The sequence below is a fragment of the Rhinatrema bivittatum genome, chromosome 4 (assembly GCF_901001135.1).
Source record: "Rhinatrema bivittatum chromosome 4, aRhiBiv1.1, whole genome shotgun sequence".
NCBI lineage: Eukaryota > Metazoa > Chordata > Amphibia > Gymnophiona > Rhinatrematidae > Rhinatrema > Rhinatrema bivittatum.
In genome coordinates, this window is record NC_042618.1 from 208,243,967 (window position 1) to 208,264,664 (window position 20,698).

Below are 20,698 nucleotides of genomic sequence, written 5' to 3' on the forward strand. Positions count from 1 at the left end.
AGCAGCAGGCTAAGAACCAGAAAAGCGAGGGCTCAGATCTATCTTTTCCCACTGATGCTGCTTGTGATCTGGGGCAAGTCATTTAACCATCTTTTGCCTCAGGAACAAACAAATTATAACCCCCCTGGGACAGGGACCTACCTATGGTACCTGACTTATAACTCATCTTGAGTACAAGTTGAGAAAGTGAGTAACTAAATGTAAAAAAAATCTGAAATCACTGGGTAATCTCTTCATCAACTAAAACCTTGTAAGAAAAGGATTTCAAATGTATTTAAATGTCACAGCCAAACTGCCCTGTGTTTCTTCAAGTGACTCCATTGCTATAAAGAGGAAATCAGAACATTCTCCTAGAACAAGCAGGATGGTAATCCTTACATGTGGGTGACATCATCCGATGGAGCTTGGCACGGAAAACTTTTCAGTTTCTAGAAGCTTTGACTAGCACACTGAGCATGCCCAGCATGCCACTATCTGTGCATCCACACGAAGTCTCCCTTCGGTCTCTCTCTTTCCGCAGTGTAGTTGCCTAGTGGTTCTGGAGCTCTGCCACTCCTCCTTTTTTATTCCATAAATGTGTTTTTTTTTCCTGTTCCATCGTCAAGTCTCCCTTCGCGGTCTATGCTTCTCTTCATCGTGGTAGGTAGAAAACAATTTTCCTCCCTTCACATTTGATTCTCAGTGTTCCACTTCTCAGTAGCCCCCGGTTATTGACCATGTGCCGGTTATTTTTCATGGCGTCATCCAATTTTCACTGGTGCCCCCAGTGCCCGCAGACCATGTCCATCACGGATCTGCATGAGGTTTGCGTCCTCTGCCTGGGGCCTCGCAAGACGTCTGAGGGTGTCAGCTGTGTGACCAGATAACCCCCAAGGGCTGTCAAGCATACCTAGATAAAATGGAGAAACTTTTCAGATCCAAAACGTCCACTTCATCCACACGGGCGTCTAAGTCCTTGACACCCCGGGGGTCAAGGGGAACCTCTCGATAAGCTCCCTCTCACTACTCCTCTGACTGCATCCTTGAAGGACCAAGGGAATGGCGATCGGTCTTCCATGATCTCACCGGTTTCCAGGACATTGGGATCCTCGGTGCCGTGCAAAGACCGGGGCGAGCACCGTGGGAGATCCCACAAGCATCGATACTGGTTGCCGTCAGCGTGCAGCTCCAGTTCTTGCGCGGTACTGGCAACTGCTGTATTGCCACAGAAGTGACACCCGTGGCTCGGAGGCCCTATCCACTGATGTACCTGGGAGTCCCAGTCATTCCCCACCGATATCTGTGCTGGGAACCATGCCTTCTTAGAGATCTGAGGAAGCACTGGTGACACTTTGTTCCCCTCCCTCAGTCCTGGCTACACCAGACTTTCTGGAGGAGTTGGACTGCTGGTTGTAGAGTGCGATGCTCCAAGCTCTGCGGAGTGTTGAGCCGCCCCTGCCACTGGCCCACATACTGATGTCAGAGCTTGCGCCGTCTATCTTGGCGCCCCTGCTCAAGCATCTGGTTGTCCTCCTCGGTGCCCTCCCAACGCAACCGATGCCTGAAGGACCTTCAGTTCTCCAAGGCCACCGATGCCCCCCTCGGGACCGATCCCTATTATTGCGTCCTCCAATTACTGGTGCCGTGTTCCCAAGGCCTCGTTTCTCGAAGCTTTTGCCCAGGCCCTCTGGCCTCCTGTGCCCCTCAGTTCCCCCATTACCGCGGGAACCGTCAATTCCCACAGGGCCGTCAGTGCCTTTAAAGCCTTCGGAGCCCGGGGCTAGGGTTCTTCACACGCCTCGCTTGCCCCAGCCCTGCGATGGCCTTAGTGAGGAAGAAGGCCCTTATGACCTATGGGGGGAGGATTCCTCAGAGTCTTTATCCAAATTCTTGGATGACCCCCTATTTGAGCCTTCCCCATTGAAGGGAAGGCGTCGATTCCCCCCAGAGGACCTTTCCTTTGTGGCGTTTGTCAGGGCCATGGCCAAAGCTATTCCCTTCCAATTTCTTACAGACAAGGATGCGCAACATAAGATATTGGTAGTACTTTAGTTTGTGGATGCTCCTAAGAAAATTGTGACAGTTCCCATCCATGACTTCTTTAAGGACCTTCTCCTTTGGATGTGGGAACACCCGATCTCCATATCTTCAGTCAACAGGAAGGCAGATGCCACGTATTTGGTACACAGGCTTTGGGTTTCGAGAGGCAGCACCTCCCTCACCAGTCGGTGGTTGTGGAGTCTGCCCTCAAAAAGGCCAAGCGCTCCCAAACCCATGCCTCTGCCCCTCCGGGGCGAGAACATAGAGAGCGCAATGCTCTGGGCAGAAAAGTTTTTCCGGGCTTTATGCTCATCGCTATTATTACAGCCTACCAGTTGTATATGACCCAATACATCCGGAACATGTGGAAACGGGTCTAGGACCTCGCAGATAGCTTGCCATAGCAGCAACAGGAATCACTCTCTGCCATTGTCCTGCAGGGTCTAGAGGCTGGAAACACAAGGTGAGACCCACCTATGATGTGTTTGAGACAGAGGCCCGCGTAGCTGCCGTGGGCATCTGTGACCATAGAATGGCCTAGCTCCGGGCTTCTGACCTCAGTCCAGAGATGCAGGAGAAGCTGGCTGACCTCCCCTGCACAGGTGACAACCTCTTTGGGGATAGGGTCCAGGATGCGTTGGCTTAGTTGAAGGACCACCATGAAACTCTCCAACAGCTCTCCGCTAGCGCTTCGGACACGCCTTCCTTTGCCAGGAAATCTTCCAGACCAAGTTCCAGGAAATCCTTTTACAGGCAGAGGAAATATTATCATCCCGCCTCTCTAACTTGCACACTGCGCACTTGCTGCAGGGGTCGTTCTCGTCAACAGCGAGCAGCTAGGCCTCAGCCAGCACCCCAGCAAGCCCCGGCCACAGGCTTTTGACTGGTGGCAAGGGAACATGAGTCACCCAAACGTACCCCTGGCACTGGATCCCCCAGGAGTAGGCAGGCTTAATGGCTTCTCCCACCACTGGAGGGCTATCACTTCAAACCAATGGGTCCTTACTATCGTCCATGAGGGGTACCGGCTCAATTTCAGACTGCTTTCAGAGAACTCCCCTCCATATCCATTGTGGGGTTTGCTGCCCAGAAGGTCATACTTCAGACAAAACTCTCTGCCCTTCTCACAGCAGGAGTGGTAGAGCTCATTCCTTGCTCTCAGCAGGGCCGAGGGTTCTATTTGAGGTATTTTATAATTCCAAAAAGAAATGGAGGCTTGCGCCCCATTCTTGACCTCAGGGCATTGAACAAATTCCTCTTAAGAGAAACGTTCAGGATGGTTTCTCTGTGTACTTTGATACCCCTCCTGAAAAGGGAAGACTAGCTCTGCTCCCTCAATCTCAAGGACGCTTACGCTCACATAGCTATCTTCCTTGGCCACAGAAAATACGTCCGCTTCGTGATGGGGAAGGCTCACTACCAGTACAAGGTACTGCCCTTTGGGTTGGCCTCAGTTGCCTAGCAGTGGTGGCTGCATACCTCAGGCGCCATGAAGTGCACGTCTTCCCGTACCTGGATAACTGGTTGATCAAGAGCGACTCACACACAAGGGCACTGAACACTTTAGCCCTGACCATGCAGACACTGCAATCCTTAGGGTTTGTTATCAACTACCCAAAGTCTCACCTCTGCCCGTCTCCACAACTGGACTTTATAGGAACCAGGCTGGACACGGCGCAAGCGAAGGTGTTTCTGCCCCTCGATCGGGCTCTTGCCCTCACCTCGTTGGCAACCTTCGTGTGCAGCAGCCGGCATGTGAGTACCCGCCTTCTGCTCAGTTTGTTGGGCCACATGGCGGCTTCGGACCATTTTACCCCTCTCGCCTGCTTGTGCATGCGAAGGGCACAGTGGACCCTGCGGTCGCAGTGGCAACAGGCCTCCCAGCACCTTGAGACTTGTCTGCCAGCCAAGGAACCTCTGAGGGCATCTCTGTCCTGGTGGGAAAACCTCTCCAATATAGAGCGGGGAATTCTCTTCCAGGCTGCCCTGCCTCAAGTGGTCTTCACCACCTACGCCACTCCTCATGGCTGGGGAGCCCATGTGAACAGCCTCCACACGCAGGGTCTCTGGACCACCCACAAAGCCCGCTGTCAAATAAACATTTTAGAGCTTCGAGCGATCCGCTACCCCTTCTGGGCGATCTGGGACCAGTTGTCACTCAAGGAGGCCATGATTCAGATGGACAACCAAGTTGCAGTGTGGTATGTCAACAAACAGGGAGGCACGGGATCGTTCCTTCTCCGTCATGAGGCGGTGCAGGTGTGGTCCTGGGCACTGTCATAGTGGATGTCACTACGAGCAGACTGACTGAGCCGTTCCTTTCAGCCGCACGAGTGGTCCCTAAATCTGGAGGTAGCAGCCAGATGTTTTCATCATTGGGAACCCCAGATATGGACCTCTTCACCTCCCTGTACAATTACAAGGTGAACAGTTTCTGCTTCCTGTTGCTGGGGGGTGGACAACTGGCCTGTGACACCTTCTCTCTTCACTGGGGGAGGGTTCTGCTGTACACGTACCCTCCTCTCCCGCTCCTCTTGAAGACCCTGCTGAAGCTTCAACAGGACAGACGGACTATGATCCTCATGGTGCCTTATTGGCCCCGACAGATCTGGTTCCCTCTCCTTCAGGATCTGTCAATTAGGGATTCCAATCAGCTGGGGACCGCACCCAATCAGATAACTCAGAACCAGGGCATCCTGTGCCAACCGAACCTCCAGGCATTGGCCCTAACGGCATGGATGTTGAGCGCCTAGTTCTTAAGCCCCTGTATCTCTCGGACAGTGTCTCCTAGGTGCTGGTGGCTTCTAGAAAGCCTTCCACCAGGAATAGTTTAGAATGGAGAAGGTTCTCCACTTGTTGTGTGGGATTTGACTTGGATGCTCCCTTTTCAAGCTGTTGGGCTACTTGTGGCACTTTTCTGAGTTTGGGCTTCAAACCAGCTCAGTCAGGGTTCATCTTAGTGCTGTTAGTGCGTACCATCAAGGTGTCCCTGGCACACCCATATCAGTGCAGCTTTTAGTGGGTCGCTTTGAGGGGTCTGCTTCAATTGAAACCCCCTCTTCGGCCTCCTGTTGTGTCCTGGGACCTCAACATTGTCCTGACACGGCTCATGCATCCTTCCTTTGAGTCGTTGCATTCCTGCGACCCAAAGTTCTTCACCTGGAAAGTTATATTCCTAGTGGCGATTACTTCTGCTCGTAGAGTTAGTGAGCTTCAGGCCTTAGTTATGTACCTGCCATACATGAGGTTTTTTCATGATCGTGTTGTCTTGCATACTCACCCTATGTTCCTACCTAAGGGTTGTGACTGATTTCCACTTCAATCAGTCCATTGTTTGCCCCCTCTTCTTTCCCAGGCCCCATTCCCATGCAGGGGAATGGACTCTTCATACTTTGGACTGCAAGAGAGCTTTGGGTTTTCTAGAACGCACAGCCGGTCACAGGCAGTCCACCCAGCTCTTTGTGTCCTTCAATACCAATAGGCTGGGAGTGGTGGTGGGTAAACAGACTCTATCCAACTGGCTGGCGGATTGCATCACCTTCTGCTATACGCAAGCAGGCCTTCAGCTGAGAGGCCGAATCAAAGCTCATTCTGTGCGGGCCATAGCGATATCGGTGGCTCATCTGTGAGTGGTTCCCGTCATCGAAATTTTCCGTGCAGCAATATGGCGTTCCCTTCACATGTTCGCAGTTCACTATTGCTTGGACAAAGATGGTTGACGGGACAGTGCTTTCGGCCAGTCTGTCCTACGCAATCTCTTCCAGACTTAAACCCAACTCTCCCTGCCTAGAGCCCTGGTTGGGTACCAGGCTGACTTCTGCTGACCAACAGTACCGCTGTTGTTGTGCCCGTTGGCAATTTGTTTTGGTACCTGTTGACTGCACCTGGCTGCAGGGACAGCATGGAGCTTTGGTATTCATGCACATGTGAGGACTACCATCCTGCTTGTCCTAGAATAAAGCGCAGTTGCTTATCTGTAACAGGTGTTCTCTTAGGTCAGCCAGATGTTAGTCCTCAGGAATCCTGCCCATCACTCCACAGAGTTGGATTCTCCTTCCGGTTTGTTGTTTTATTTTTTCGTTCGTATTTTTTATCTATGTTACGAGACTGAAGGGGGACCTTGCGTGGATGCACAGATAGTGGCATGCTGGGCATGCTCAGTGTGCTAGTCAAAGCTTCTAGAAACTTTGACAAAAGTTTTCCGTGCCGGGCTCCATCGAATGATGTCACTCACATGTGAGTACTATCATTTTGCTGTCCTAGGAGAACACCTGTTACAGGTTACTGTGCTGTCTCAGGAAAAAGCCCAAAAATGGTTTGAAATCTTTTTTTTTTCCATTTTTTAAATCCCCATTTCCCCTCATTTTTACATACCTTCTACCTTAGATGTCATATCTAAATGACATGCATTCCTCGACCAGGAATGCTGGATGAAAGTCTTCTCTAAGACTTAAGTTCTGAGCTACTGATTTGGCCAGCAGAGGAAACTGCAGTAGTAGCAGCAATCATTCCTTCCTCCCCAGCATCCAGTGTGTTGCCTTCGCATTGCATCTGGTCTCAGCTAACTGTGTCAAACGGGAGACTTGAACTGAAGCCTTCATTACTACTGTGGCCTGAGCTAAGAGACCTGCCCTTAATTTTTTATTTCTCCACAGCTGGCCCTATCCACAACACTGGAAAGATTGTTACTCACAGACCAGCTAGCTGCCTAATATTCTGAGACAAGATTCTTATAGATTTTTTTTTTTTAAATTCACATGACTAAATGGTCCCTGTATCATGGGCTGCCTGGCAGTCTGAAGGCAAACCCACTGCTTAACTGAGGCTTCCTCAGAGAGCAGAAAGAAATCAAACCAGAAAAGACTTGCTGTTCCTGGCTATTCCTGAACCTCTTGATGCCTTTTCTTTTAAAAGCATACAAATCCATTTGGGATAAAACTGACACTTCATAAAACAAGTGCATGATATGTTGCGGGAATAGAATAATCTGACTGGCTGATTGATTTAAAAATTGGTGTATAATTCTTTTTTCTTAGGGAAGAGTCATCAAATCAATCTGGTTACTCTAGCCACTCTGAGAATTCTTCCCATGGCAAGGTAGGTAACTTTGAAACTGAAAGAAATAATAGAGCAAATTGATCAACTAGATAGTAGCAAATCAGCAGGACCTGATGGTATTCATCAAAGAGTTAAGAAAGAACTGAAATATGAAATTGCAGACCTGATACTGGTAATCTGTAACCTATATTAAAATCTGCTAGTGTTTTTGAGAAGTGGAGGGTTACTTGTTATGGATAGCAAACTAAGAATAGGACTAGATGGTCAGTTTTCACACAAGGAAAAACTCTGAGTGCTGCAGCGATCTGTATTGGGCCCAGTGTTTTGTTTTGTTTTATAAACTTGTTCATTAATAATCTGGAAATGGAAGCAATGAGTAAGGTGATCAGAAGTGCAGGTGACACAAAATAATAAAAACAAACTGAGGAGTTGCAAGTGAACCTTGACAGACAGGAGAACTGGGCATCTAGATGGCACATGAAATTTAATGTGAACAAGTAGAAAGTGATACACAAGGAAAATAATCCTAGCCCTGGGGAAAATTTTCAAATGGATTCTCTGCTGGTAAATTGGTATTTATCTATGGAAAAGGCCCTGTTGAAAATTGCCCACCATGCACTCTTCTACTACAGGGAAAACGGATGGCACTGGGGTGGGGCTGGACCAGCACGGTATACACGAAGAGTTAATTTTTAACTCCACACATACTTCCTATTTGGGAGTCTACAGTTGCAGATACTTATATATCTGTGACTCCAGCTGTGTGGTGATTTTTAAAAGGAAACTGCATAAAGAGGTTCCCATGGGCCCTGAAATGTGTCTGCACTGTCTCAAAATTGTCTTCTGATTGTACATAATGGTGTGGGTCCCACTCAAGAAACGGACCTTAGAGTCATTGTTGACAGTAGACTGAAATCCTCTGCTCGGTGTACAGCAGCGGTCAAAAAACAAATACAGTACAGATATGGAATATATTTAGAAAACTTGGCTGCCAGTCAAAATTTTAAGGGCCAGGTGAAAACATTTTCCTTGTTAATTTTGTTTGCTTTTCTAATTATTTTTTTACTGAAATACATTTTGTTTTGCCTTTTTATCAGATTTCTTTATTTTCACGTTTGCTCCTGTTTTGTTTTGTTTTTGGGTTTTTTTTGTTTTTTGTTTTTGCTTATTTGCTTTTTTGACATGGTTAGATTTTTTTTTCTTTTTTTTTATTTGTCTAAGATTTCAATTTTTGTCCTTTTTTTTGTTTCTCTGCCCTCTCTGCCACCTCTCTTCTGTGGTCCAGTCCTAGTATACAATATCAACTTCTCTTCCTGTCCAGCCCAGGTGTATAGCAGTTGCAAGGTGCAATTTTTAGGCAAACTGCAGCCTGAAAAATTTCCACCCCTTCATAGAATGTTAGTAATTAATTGGAAGGAATTAGAGGAGAAAACTGAGAATATCATACTGCCTCTATATAAATGTTTGCTGCCACTACACCTGGATATTGTATGCAGTTCTTAAAAAAGATAAAACTCAAAGGGTCAAGGATATAAAACAACTCCCATATAAAGAAAAACTAGACAAGATAGAACTCTTCAGCTTAGAAAAAAAATGACCAAAAATAGATATAAAAGTTTAGGAAATAATGAGTGGTCTGTAACAAGTAACTAGGGAATGGTTTTTTACCTTTTCAGATATTAGGACCAGGGGACATTTCATGAAATAAACTCATAGTAGATTCAAAATATATTTAAGAAAATGTTATTTAGTTATCAGACAGTTAAGCTGTGATCAAGCCCAGTGATCTAGCTGGATTTTTAAAATGTTTGGACATGTTTTTGAAGGACAGTTCCATTAACAGCTTTTAGACAGGTAGGCTTGGGGGAACATAAACTCTTACTGCTGGAATTGAATAACAGGGAATGGATTTCTCTCTTAGGATATGCTGGGTACTTCTTCCAAGGTCTGAATTGTCAGAGACACAATGTTGGCCTTTACAGGCCATTGGCCTGACCCAGTCTAGCATTTCTTATGTTATGTGTGACTCTGCTATTCTTAGAAAATTAAACATTCACAGCAGGACAGCAACAGCTAAAGAATTTTACTCTCCCTGTATCACAATCACAGCATGAGAAGTGTCAGAAAAGCATAATGGTTTCTATCCTGAGAAGCTAGGAGGAGCAGAAAACATCCAGCTTTGGAGTAAATCTGCAAAGAAAGCATTCAAATGCCTTTCAAGCTAGCCTAATATCTGTTGCGCAACATGAGAAAAACTATGCGCCAAATATCTCCAGATCCTTTGCTAGGAATTCTGTAGAACTTAAATCTTTCCTAGTGTGTAGCCAGATGGACTCAGGACCAATAGGTTATATGCTCCCCTGCTAGCAGATGGAGACAGTCAAGTTTTCAAAGCTGACGTCACCTTAGATATACCCCTGCATTGACCTCAACCATTCAGTATCTCTCCGTCTCCTAGCAGATGTGGACGTGGTATCCCCACACCAGCATTGGTGTTTAGTGGGATTGCAGTACTCGTTTAAAGAAGAAAATTTACCTTTAAATTGGAGAAATATTGAGCCCCGCTCTTCTGCGATGATACCTAATGGACCCTCCCCCAGTTGAGAATTCCTGAGGCAATTTCTGAGATCCCTTAGAGCTGTGCCTTGGTCCGCTAGACGATTCCTGGCGTGGACTTTGCTGCTGAAGCAGCTGAAAGGCAGCAGGTCAGGAAGCCGAGCGCGATGGTGATGGACGAAGCCCTCTCCCCCTGCAGCCGGAGACAGTCTCTGTACTCAGCCAGTAAGCGCTGAGCCCAGGTAAGTAAAAGTAGGACTCCTCCGATTCAGAGACGTGGAAGGGCTCCGATAAGTCTTTCCTCTGGTCTCTTGCTTCGCGCGCCATACCGACAACGTTTCCGATCTTGTTGGGGGCAAGGGAAGGGGGATTCCAAGTGGGTTGGGCGGCCCTCAGATGGGCTAGGCCCCGCTTCAGGCTTAGTGGGCACTCCACGTGGCAGGCCGCAGCAGCACCAGCTTACGTTTGGTACAGTGCGGCGCCATTTTCCCCCATAGACCAGTACGCACAGTTCAGGCTGGCCCTACTGTGCGCTTAACATGTGCATAAGTGTGCGCACAACTGTGCGCATACCAGCACGCATAACCATGCTTATAAGGACGCGCTTATATTCACGCACATCCAAATGCTTATACTTACGTGCATCAGGGCGGATTTCTGCGTGCTCGGGTCCAAGCTCTAGCCAGCTGAATGAACAAGCTACAGTGAACTATGGCTCCAGCAACAAAGAAGCATAAGCGACACTCTTTGTGCTGCCTGCCATATTAGGGCTTCCTAGTCTGATCTGGAATGCTTCCTGTGTCAGCACTCTGAGGAAGCCCCAGGGAGTGCTGGAATCTCAGAGATTCTCCAAGCCTGGCCCCTCCCAGTCGGAGGACGGGTCATCCACAATCTTATCAGGTAGCACCAGGATCTGAGCAATCCCAGGCTGCGTTGTTCTCGGCAGAGGGCAGTTCAGCGGTGCCTACCCTAGTTCCTCCTGAGCTAGATATGGACCTGGCGACCTTCTCTTGCGTGGAATTCTTTCAGGGCCATCAAGCCTTTGTTCTGGCACAGTCAGCTACTGCCCCTGCCTGGTGTGAGCCCCAGCTGGGAAGGCCTTCTCCTCCCAGCCCTATTAGCATGCCTCGCCTCACCAAGGGTATCCTTGACAGGGACCCAGACACCATGAACGTCGATAGGGATACAGACTCATTGGAGGATGGGGAAATCCCTCCAGGCTTGGAGACATACCGGACCATGTTACGGTTTTTCCACAGAGAATGAATTGCCGGTCCTGGTTTCCCACACCCTGAAGACTCTGGGACCCTTAAGAACATAAGAACATGCCATACTGGGTCAGACCAAGGGTCCATCAAGCCCAGCATCCTGTTTCCAACAGTGGCCAGTCCAGGTCATAAGAACCTGGCAAGTACCCAAAAACTAAGTCTATTCCATGTTACCGTTGCTAGTAATAGCAGTGGCTAATTTCTAAGTCAACTTAATAGCAGGTAATGGACTTCTCCTCCATTACCTGCTATACTAACTGCACTAACCACATCCTCTGGCAACAGATTTCAGAGTTTAATTGTGCGTTGAGTGAAAAAGAACTTTCTCTGATTAGTTTTAAATGTGCCACATGCTAACTTCATGGAGTGCCCCCTAGTCTTTCGATTATCCGAAAGCGTAAATAACCGATTCACATCTACCCGTTCTAGACCTCTCATGATTTTAAACACCTCTATCATATCCCCCCTCAGCTGTCTCTTTTCCAAGCTGAAAAGTCCTAACCTCTTTAGTCTTTCCTCATAGGGGAGCTATTCCATTCCCCTTATCATTTTGGTAGCCCTTCTCTGTACCTTCTCTATCGCAATTATTATATCTTTTTTGCGATGCGGCGACCAGAATTGTACACAGTATTCAAGGTGCGGTCTCACCATGGAGCAATATCAGAGGCATTATGACATTTTCCGTTTTACTCACCATTCCCTTTCTAATAATTCCCAACATTTCGTTTGCTTTTTTGACTGCCGCAGCACACTGAACCGACAATTTCAATGTGTTATCCACTATGACGCCTAGATCTTTCTTGGGTGGTAGCACCTAATATGGAACCTAACATTGTGTAACTATAGCATGGGTTATTTTTCCCTATATGCATCACCTTGCACTTACCCACATTAAATTTCATCTGCCATTTTGATGCCCAATTTTCCAGTTTCACAAGGTCTTCCTGCGATTTATCACAATCTGCTTGTGAATTAACTACTCTGAACTATTTTGTATCATCTGCAAATTTGATTACCTCACTCGTCATATTTCTTTCCAGATCATTTATAAATATATTGAAAAGTAAGGGTCCCAATACAGATCCCCGAGGCACTCCACTGCCCACGCCCTTCCACTGAGAAAATTGTCCATTTAATCCTACTCTTTCCTGTCTTTTAGCCAGTTTGTAATCCACGAAAGGGCATAGTCACCTATCCCATGACTTTTTACTTTTCCTAGAAGCCTCTCATGAGGAACTTTGTCAAACGCCTTCTGAAAATCCAAGTACACTACATCTACCGGTTCACCTTTATCCACATGTTTATTAACGCCTTCAAAAAAGTGAAGCAGATTTGTGAGGCAAGACTTGCCTTGGGTAAAGCCATGCCGACTTTGTTCCATTAAACCATGTCTTTCCATATGTTCTGTGATTTTGAAGTTTAGAACACTTTCCACTATTTTTCCTGGCTCTGAAGTCAGGCTAACCGGTCTGTAGTTTCCCGAATCGCCCCTGGAGCCCTTTATAAATATTGGGGTTACATTAGCTATCCTCCAGTCTTCAGGTACAATGGATGATTTTAATGATAGGTTACAAATTTTTACTAATAGATCTGAAATTTTATTTTTTAGTTCCTTCAGAACTCTGGGGTTTCTACTATCCGGTCCAGGTGATTTACTACTCTTCAGTTTGTCAATCAGGTCTACCACATCTTCTAGGTTCACCGTGATTTGGTTCAGTCCATCTGAATCATTACCTATGAAAACCTTCTCCAGTACGGGTACCTCCCCAACATCCTCTTCAGTAAACACCGAAGCAAAGAAATCATTAAATCTTTCCGCGATGGCCTTATCTTCTCTAAGTGCCCCTTTAACCCCTCGATCATCTAACGGTCCAACTGACTCCCTTACAGGCTTTCTGCTTCGGATATATTTTAAAAAGTTTTTACTGTGAGTTTTTACCTCTACGGCCAACTTCTTTTCAAATTCTCTTAGCCTGTCTTATCAATGTCTTACATTTAACTTGCCAACGTTTATGCATTATCCTGTTTTCTTCTGTTGGATCCTTCCAATTTTTGAATGAAGATCTTTTGGCTAAAATAGCTTCTTTCACCTCCCTTTTTAACCATGCCAGTAATCGTTTTGCCTTCTTTCCACCTTTCTTAATGTGTGGAATACATGTGGACTGTGCTTCTAGGATGGTATTTTTTAACAATGACCACGCCTCTTGCACACTTTTTACCTTTGTAGCTGCTCCTTTCAGTTTTTTTCTAACAATTTTTCTCATTTTATCAAAGTTTCCCATTTGAAAGTTTAGCACGAGAGCCATGGATTTGCTTACTGTCCCCCTTCGAGGCATTAATTCAAATTTGATCATATTATGCTCACTATTGCCAAACAGCCCCACCACCGTTACCTCGCTCACCAAATCCTGTGCTCCACTGAGAAGTAGATCTAAAATTGTTCTCTCTCTCATCGGTTCCTGAACCAATTGCTCCATAAAGCTATCATTTGTTTCATCCAGGAACTGTATCTCTCTAGCGTGTCCCGATGATGCATTTACCCAGTCAATATTGGGGTAATTGAAGTCTGTCAAAAAAGAGGGAAACTGATTTTTAATTCAAAATATTGCCTATAGTGACGATGTCATCAAGCCAGACATTGTGATTCAAACCTAAATCCAACCGGACTTCTAATCATTCACCATCACTTTAAAAAATCTTTAATTATTTTTGTATGAAAACTATTTTGTATGTTTTTTTCTTTTTCAATATCATAAAAAATAGTCCAAAGGACTTCTGTACTTCACTCCATTGATAACGTGAAGATAAGAAATAGCAAGCATTCTCTCAATGCATAATATAAATAGCGCCCAACACGGCCGATGTTTCGCTTAACAAAGCTTCCTCAGGGGCATCTGGATAACATCAGCATAGGAGTATTTGCCTAGAAATTAAAAGAGACAGTCTTAGCAACTTTCTATAAAGGAGATAGAAAACAGTACTTATCTGACCGCCATAGGCTACCGGTTCAAAATGGACACGAAGTCTCAATCATTCTTCTGCATCGCAGGGAGGAAACGAGGCTGACGTTTACGTCTTAATAAATATTCATCAGATGTGACGTCATTCGATGACGTATTGATTGTCAAAAAAACTTCGTTAATTGATTGGTATTATGACAATGAATAAAGCACTAAATCATAGGAAAAATATTTTTTGTATAATTGAACAAAAAGTAAAAAGCTGAGGTGAGAACTTTATCCTAGGAAAGTGTATAATTCCAGATCAGCATTTAGACCTGCCGGGCTCACTGTCCCCAGGCGGTAAATCCAGCATTGTTCTAATTTTAAAAGCTGTGCTTCACGATTGCCGCCACGCCAGTGCATTGGAACATGATCAATGGCACAGAATTTAAGATCACTGAATAGATGTTTATGTGCTGAACAGTGTGCAACCAATGGCTCATCTATACGGGCATTCTTTATGTTTGATCTATGTTCTATCATCCGCGTTTTTAGGAGACGTTTAGTTTTTCCAACATATTGTAAGCCACATGGACAGACAATCAAGTAAATCACCATCATTGATGTACAAGATGTTGTATGTTTCAAGAAAATTGTATAGCCTGATTGCAAAGTGATACTTTCTGTTACTGACATTGACATCGGGCAAACTGAGCAATTATTACATGGTTGGTGAGAACCCACAATCATGTTGTCATTGTCCTTGATAGTAAAGTCCGAACGTACCAGCATATTTTTTAAATTGGATGCCCTTGAAAAAGTGATTCGAGGGGGGTTATCCGCGCACATGCATCCGAAAAGCCTATTTGCGTGCAAAGTTTGCACATCGTGAGTGGTTATTTCTTTCAAGCACCTCTAATGACAGTTCCTCTCAATATACCTGTGTTTTACCATTTTCCCCTCAAGCATATAAAATTCGAAGAGCTATTTATAACAACTGGCATGTATTACAGTTACATGGGGTTTTTCAATCCCCCCCTCGAATCACTTTTTCAAGGGCATCCAATTTAAAAAATATGCTGGTACGTTCAGACTTTACTATCAAGGACAATGACAACATGATTGTGGGTTCTCACCAACCATGTAATAATTGCTCAGTTTGCCCGATGTCAATGTCAGTAACAGAAAGTATCACTTCAATAAAGGAATTTATAAGACATTTGGCATCTATCCTCTTTGTTCATCCTGACGGCCTTTATAGATCGCCTTCCTTCGTGCTTTTTGGGTCATTCCACTAGGGTCCAGGCAGTATCCTGGGCGGAAGCTTAAGCTACTGTCTCCCATCAACATCTGCTGAGCAGCAACATGGTCTTCCTTGCACACCTTCTCCAGGTTCTGTCGCTTGGATGTCCAGGCCTGAGAGGACGCAGCCTTTGCAAGGGCGGTGCTAACCAGAACGCGAACAGCCTCCCGCCCTGTTTGGGAGTAGCTTTTGTACATCCCATTGGTCCTGTGTCCATCTGGCTACATGCTAGGAAACTGAGAAATTACTTACCTGATAATTTCATTTTCCTTAGTGTAGACAGATGGACTCAGCATCCTCCCCATGGCTGCCCATGAATGGTGCCAAGGAATCGCCCATGAGGTGAATCTCGATTCCAAGAGGTTATGGGTAAGCCGTTGCCCTATCTCTAGATCAGGGCATCTTTAATACTGCTGGGATCCAGCGCTTATGTTTGTTTGAGTACAGTTACGGTCACCAGTTTTTTTAATCAAGTTAAGTTGTATTCAGATTTTATTGAAGTTTTTCAATAGTATGTCCAACAATGGCTTTTGAAGAGAATACTGAATGACTGAGGTCACTGCAGGAGTATATCTAAGGTGATGTCAGCTTTGAAATCTGACTCCATCCCCATCTGCTAGCAGGAGAGCAAATAACCCATTGGTCCTGAGTCCATCTGTCTACACTAAAGAAAACAAAATTATCAGATAAGTAATTTCTCCAATTGTGGCTTAAAATTTAAAGTGAGCTTTTTTGGTGGGCACAGTGAGTTTCTTATAGTCCCTGAATCAAGAGATTTAGACACATTCGGTCCTTCTACAAACTCCCTGCTTTCTTTGGTAAATACATTAATTAAACTCGCCTTTTGAATCAAACCAAAGAAGCAGCTTCTCTTCCAAATCTTAAAAAATTCTCACTATGTTTGTGAGATACTGTTTTAATTAGACTAACTTCAAAAGTGCTACTTGTCTTCTTATTTGAGATGTCTTTAGACATGGCAGGGAAGAATAATGTATGTGCATGTCACATGTATGTATGTATGTATCATGTAATCCCACAATTCTCCTATTCCAGAGTAAGAGGAGAGAAGGAGCCAGCAGGGGCAGACATTCTTCCGGTGAAGCATCCTGGCAGAGTCAACATGGTAAGTAACTTCTCACAGCTTAAAAATGAACCAACAGGACTCAATTCAGGCAAGGAATCACTGCAACTAACCGGGAGCTAGTGCAGGACATAGGAAACTGGTACAGCCCAGCAGCAACATCTGTTATATGTCTATTAGATACATGGCATGGCAGGAAAACAAACAGGGCACCAGGATTCCTTCTAATCTAATTTACCATTTATTTATTTTATTTAACATTTTTCTATACCGACCGTCAAGGTTGAATACCATATCAGGTCGGTTTACATCGAACAGGGGTAGATCAGTATAACATAACGTAACATAAGTAACAACTTTTTTATAATTAGCGGAGACAAAAACAGAGAAGCAAAAGTTACATAATAACAAGGACCTTGAACTTGGAAGCTGGTTCAGCTGGAAAAAGAGAAGCCTTACGAGGGTATTAAATTAAATACATTGTGAAATATCCGAGCCTAGTCTAGAGCTAGTTAGCTTATTAGGGTAGTAAACTAGTAAATGAGGTGAGTATTGGAGGGGCGAAGTTCGAAATTCATATTCATAAGCTGAGTAATTATCTAATGAAAGTTTGATGGATCAGGGAAGGCTTGTAAGAAGAGCCAAGTTTTGAGGTTTTTTTTAAATGTTGGTAGGCACGGTGTTAGACACGGTGTTAACCATGTGTTAGAGAAACAGCTGAGAACTAAGAACATCAACATTCCTTATGCACATTCAATATGTAGAACTGGAATTATTCAGATTTTGTCTTATTACTTGTTAGATTCCATGTGTTTTCAACATTCTGCAAAATATGCAGTCCTTAAGCTGTTTTAATTAAAGAATCACTACAAAGTATATGCCATTCTCCTTGGACAAACAGGAGTAATTCAGCCATACAAATGGGTGATGATGTTGGATGGTACTGATTCAGAATGAGCTATGTCAAAGCTCTTTGAAAGTCCCAAGAGCCTTTCTGAGCATGCATAGGTGTTCTCATGTAGCTGCTGCTGCATAAATCTCCTTAATCATTTTGTCTCAGCTGGCGTAAAAAGACATGTTAATCTCTCACTTTCAGTAGAATATGGCATTTTGCAGTTTTTCAAGTGTTCTCATTTTTCTTTTGGTTACTTCCTCTTTCTTTAATTTTTTCATGAGTTTCCTAAAAAAGATAAAAAGTTGGTCAGTCTTCAAAGAACTAAAGAGACTCCTTTCTAACCCACTCTGACAAGAAGAAGAAATATTTGCCATTGGAGCTGTCTGCATAAGAACATAAGAAATGTCCATGCTTGGTCAGACCAAGGGTCCATCAAGCCCAGCATCCTGTTTCCAACAGAGGCCAAACCAGGCCACAAGAACCTGGCAATTACCCAAACACCAAGAAGATCCCATGCTACTGATGCAATTAATAGCAATGGCTATTCCCTAAGTAAACTTGATTAATAGCAGCTAATGGACTTCTCCTCCAAGAACTTATCCAAACGTTTTTTGAACCCATCTACACTAACTGCACTAACCACATCCTCTGGCAACAAATTCTAGAGCTTAATTGTGCGTTGAGTGAAAAAGAGTTTTCTCGATTAGATTAGGGTAACCAAGGAATTGGATCAAGGAAGAGCACTTGATGTCATCTGCTTGGATTTCAGCAAAGCTTTTGACATGGTCCAGCACAGGAGACTGGTGAATAAAATGAGAAGCTTAGGAGTGAGTGCTGAGGTGGTGGCCTGGATTGCAAACTGGTTGACGGACAGAAGACAATGTGTGATGGTAAATGGAACTTTCTCTGAAGAGAGAGCGGTTTTAAGCGGTGTACCACAAGGATCGGTGTTGGGACCAGTCCTGTTCAATATCTTTGTGAGCGACATTGCGGATGGGATAGAAGGTAAGGTTTGTCTTTTTGCGGATGACACTAAGATCTGCGACAGAGTGGGCATGCCAGAAGGAGTGGAGAGAATGAGACTGGATTTAAGGAAGCTGGAAGAGTGGTCGAAGATATGGCAGCTGAGATTCAATGCCAAGAAGTGCTGAGTCATGCATACGGGGAGTGGAAATCCGAATGAACTGTATTCGATGGGGGTAGAAAGGCTGATGTGCACAGAGCAGGAGAGAGACCTTGGGGTGATAGTGTCTAATGATCTGAAGTCGGCGAAACAATGTGACAAGGCGATAGCTAAAGCCAGAAGAATGCTGGGCTGCATAGAGAGAGGAATATCGAGTAAGAAAAGGGAAGTGATTATCCCCTTGTACAGGTCCTTGGTGAGGCCTCACCTGGAGTACTGTGTTCAGTTCTGGAGACCGTATCTCCGAAGAGACAGAGACAAGATGGAGGCGGTCCAGAGAAGGGCAACCAAAAAGGTGGAAGGTCTACATCGAATGACTTATGAGGAGAGATTGAAGAATCTAAATATGTACACCCTGGAGGAAAGGAGGAGCAGAGGTGATATGATACAGACTTTCAGATACTTGAAAGGTTTTAATGATCCAAAGACAACGACAAACCTTTTCCATCGATTTGAAGCTCCAGGGAGGAAGACTCAGAACCAATGTCAGGAAGTATTTCTTCATGGAGAGAGTGGTGGATGCCTGGAATGCCCTTCCGGAGGAAGTGGTGAAGACCAGAACTGTGAAGGACTTCAAAGGGGCGTGGGATAAACACTGTGGATCCATAATGTCAAGAGGATATGAATGAAGAGTGGGTGGCTCATGGGAATGACAGCTACTACCTGGAGATAATACCCTTATTCAAATCATGAGAGGTCTAGAACGGGTTAATGTGAATCAGTTATTTACTCTTTCGGATAATAGACTAGGGGCACTCCATGAAGTTAGCATCTGGCACATTTAAACTAATCGGAGAAAGTTCTTTTTCACTCAACGCACAATTAAACTCTGGAATTTGTTGCCAGAGGATGTGGTTAGTGCAGTTAGTATAGCTGTGTTTAAAAAAGGTTTGGATAAGTTCTTGGAGGAGAAGTCCATTACCTGCTATTAATTAAGTTGACTTAGAAAATAGCCACTGCTATTACTAGCAACAGTAGTGTGGAATAGACTTAGTTTTTGGGTACTTGCCAGGTTCTTATGGCCTTATGTTGGAAACAGGATGCTGGGCTTGATGGACCCTTGGTCTGACCCAGTATGGCATGTTCTTATGTTCTTAAGTGTAAATAACCGATTCACATTCAAGACCTCTCATGATTTTAAAGACCTCTATCATATTTTGCTATTGTTCTATGTAAGGGCCTTGCCCAAAAGTTCTTAGTTGTATGTAAACCGATACGATGTGCAAACGGCTATCGGTATAGAAGAAATTCAAAATAAATAAATAAATATCCCCCCTCAGCCGTCTCTTCTCCAAGCTGAAAATTCCTAACCTCTTTAGTCTTTCCTCATAGGGGAGCTGTTCCATTCCCCTTATCATTTTGGTAGCCCTTCTCTGTACCTTCTCCATCGCAACTATATCTTTTTTGAGATGCGGCGACCAGAATTGTACACAGTATTCAAGGTGCGGTCTCACATGGAGCGATACAGAGGCATTATGACATTTTCTGTTTTATTAACCATTCCCTTCCTAATAATTCCTAATATTCTGTTTGCTTTTTTGACTGCTGCAGCACACCTTGGTGTAGACTGCAACACTTCATGGCACCTTCACTTAGTCATCAGAAAATATCACTTTTCAGTATTAGCCCTAGAATCGCATACCTCTGCCGCCTCCATCAGATTATCATCCATTTATACAGAAACTATGGCTTAAATTAATTCAGAAGTACATGAAAATATTACATCTATTCTTTCTATCGTGGAAGCTATACAGGAAAAATTGGCTACCATAATGGATTCTATATCTCCCATTCCACTTTATCAGAAAGTAGCTGATTTTCGATAAGAACAATTACAAACTCCTTTGTCCTCAGAGCTTCTACTATTAATCACTGGCTTTGAAGATGAATCCAATGTATCCTTTGAGTCTCACTCCTATAACTCAGTGAAGGATTCTCCAGAACTACCCTTGGACTCCTCTCCAGGAACAAGTAGGAGTGCAACACCTTCAGAGGATGTCATGTACCAAATGTCAGTCTATTCCTTTTGAAATGCAGGAAGAAGCAGAAGCAAAAGAGGACTTCCCAAGATTGTTGAAGGGGATATACAAGCAACAAGGCAACCTCTGGCAGTACCAATACACAAAAAACTTCAGGACCTGCTTCTATTACTTAATTCTGTCTCCCAAATGAATTCTGATTATGAATTTTGTGTGTTTAAACTGGTATATATTACTATGTTTTATCTGTTATGTTTGTTTCACTGAAAGCTAGCCTTTCAGATCTGCGGGCTTTAAATGTTTTAAATAAGTATGGCAGGCAACTCTTTCTACACTGGTAGTTGCAAGGAAGACAGATTTAAAAACAGAATCCACCAATGGTAGATCATGATAAGGTCCACCTACCTAATAAAT

At 44.4% G+C, this 20,698-nt stretch overlaps 1 protein-coding gene across 5 annotated transcripts in view; it reads left to right on the forward strand.

Annotated features, from left to right (window-relative positions):
• Nucleotides 1-20,698, forward strand: part of RBM6 (RNA binding motif protein 6) — a 483,691-nt gene that overhangs the window by 365,807 nt on the left and 97,186 nt on the right. For all 5 annotated transcript variants that reach the window (XM_029599637.1, XM_029599633.1, XM_029599634.1 and 2 more), the window contains exons 13-14: nucleotides 7,056-7,116; nucleotides 16,200-16,269. In XM_029599637.1, coding sequence (XP_029455497.1) covers nucleotides 7,056-7,116; nucleotides 16,200-16,269 — 131 coding nt within the window. The remainder of the gene's footprint in view (nucleotides 1-7,055; nucleotides 7,117-16,199; nucleotides 16,270-20,698) is intronic.